At 62.5% G+C, this 1806-nt stretch overlaps 1 protein-coding gene across 1 annotated transcript; it reads right to left on the bottom strand.

Moving 5' to 3' along the window:
- Positions 1–218: 218 nt before the first annotated feature.
- On the bottom strand, positions 219–1165 carry LOC113205937 (uncharacterized). The gene is made up of 2 exons (XM_052276494.1): positions 925–1165; positions 219–607 (listed from the first exon to the last, which is right to left on the bottom strand). The coding sequence occupies exons 1-2, from the start codon at positions 1084–1086 to the stop codon at positions 296–298; spliced, it is 474 nt and encodes a 157-aa protein (XP_052132454.1). The 5' UTR covers positions 1087–1165; the 3' UTR covers positions 219–295.
- Between the last annotated feature and the right edge of the window lie 641 nt (positions 1166–1806).

Genomic DNA, 1806 nt, shown 5'->3' with positions numbered 1-1806 from the left:
TCCGGTTGTACAGCTGCTGCAGCGGGCGCGCGGGACCTGGGGGCTCCTGCCGCAGGCCCAGCACTCGGCATTGGGACCCCCTGCGCAGCGTTGTTCGTAGTTTTCGATCGAAAAACTGCGGGGGAAATCGCTCTCTTTTCGTTGTTGCCGGAGCGTCCGGCCCGGGTGTTGCCGGAGCCGGCGCGAGGCGGGGCGGGCACAATTACACCCGACACGACGCCCGTCATTGTTTCCTTTCTTCATCCGAGTTTTGTGTCGCGTATCACTTACTGCGCGGTGCGGCCATCAACGCGGCTTAGCAAACAAGACCCGATGGCCCCCCAGTATCAGCGGAGGGATTTCGTGGTGATCCTCGGGCTCCGCGGGACTCGGGGAATTCGCTCTGATTCGATTGATAATGGCATTTTGATTGTACCCGGTGAGGGGCGGTGTTGCCCCTGCCGCGCGAGCGGACGTGTGGCCCCTCTCGCAAAAAGCAAATACTACCGGCCCCGCCGTCGATGTTGTAGTAGACGCTGATGCACTCCAGCTGCATGCCCTTCTGCGTGTCGAGGGGGACGCCGCGCGCCCGCGAGGTGGGCGCCCGATCTTCAAGCGTCTCCCAGAACTGTGAACATGGCGTGTGTGGTACGGTCTCTAAGCAGCTCGGCGGGTTTTGTAAAAAGGCAATCAATAAAGTTTTTAGCGAAATGGAAAAAATACGTGGAAACGACGAGTCAGCAGCTCATGTAGTGAGGGGGTGAGTGAGTAGGAAAACGTTGGCGCACGACGGCAAAAACATAGGCACGATGACGCGGCGTTTTAGACAATCGCGCGGCAGAGTGGCGTCATGATGGCCGCAGCGCAGTGGCCTGGCGACACACCTGCTCTGCTCACTGTCGCTCCCACCGCGACAAGAGGGTGGGGAAAGGGGGCCATGAAAACCTTGGAGTTGGCTGCACTGGTGTCCCCGCCTCGGCCCTGCAGCTGCCCCTGCGGCCCCTGCTCTCCCGGGCGCGGCTCGTCGGACGGATCCTGGTCCCCGGCGTCCTCCTCCTGGGGCTTCTTGGGCAGGTGCTGGATCTGCTGGCGCGACGGCACGCACATGGTGACCCCGGTGACCAGGGCGTGCCAAAGGGCAGGGCAGGGCTGCTCGCGGGACCTGCTGCGGCGCCCTGTGGCCTGCCGTCGTGTGGTCGGTGTGGTGCGGGCCCTGACAATCGCACTGCGCACCTCGAGGCCTGCCAACTTGGTAGGGAGAGAAAGGAAGATACAAGAAGGGGTGCAGGACGACGGGCGACGGCACCCCCTGCAGGGGTTCTGGTCAGGGCTGTTGGCGTCGCGGTGGCACTCACTACGCGAGTTATCAGCACTGGCTAAAGCAAGGATCTATAGCTATCAGGACCGCAGTGGGTAAGGCGGGAGGGGTGCGGAGGGGAAAATCGGTTGGGGCCAAAAAAAATCACGCCTTTCGTCGGTGTCTGTACAGTACGGAGGTGGCCTAGCCCGACCAGTTCTGCTAACCACAACACTGATCACTGTGAGGAGTCACCTGGAGCGTATTGTGGCACATTGCTGTGCAGGTGCATCGGGATGACCTTCATGACGACAACCCTTCTCTCTCATGCAACGTCCTCGCCGAGGGCCGAGCGCGGGGTACAAGGGGGGAGGGGAGGAGGAGGAGGTAGGGCGCGGGCGGGCGGGGTGGTGACGTTGACGTTGATATCGGCGAGGGAGGGGATATTAAGGGGGCTGCTCACTTGGTGGGCGCGGCCCGGCGTATCATTAGGCCGCTCACTCCCCCTCCTCCCTCCCTCCTCCCACCCT

Source organism: Frankliniella occidentalis, unplaced genomic scaffold (genome assembly GCF_000697945.3).
Source record: "Frankliniella occidentalis isolate FOCC.00 unplaced genomic scaffold, Focc_3.1 Scaffold3155, whole genome shotgun sequence".
NCBI classification, from domain to species: domain Eukaryota; kingdom Metazoa; phylum Arthropoda; class Insecta; order Thysanoptera; family Thripidae; genus Frankliniella; species Frankliniella occidentalis.
Note: the sequence above shows the minus strand (reverse complement) of the source record. Positions and strands in the feature narration are given on the sequence as shown.

Bases quoted from the DNA above. Each gene is read 5' to 3' on its own strand.
- LOC113205937 (XM_052276494.1), bottom strand. From the start codon at position 1,086: ATGTGCGTGCCGTCGCGCCAGCAGATCCAGCACCTGCCCAAGAAGCCC. The intron at 608-924 runs GTTTTCATGGCC...CCATGTTCACAG, and splicing joins CCAGTGCAGCCAACTCCAAG to TTCTGGGAGACGCTTGAAGA.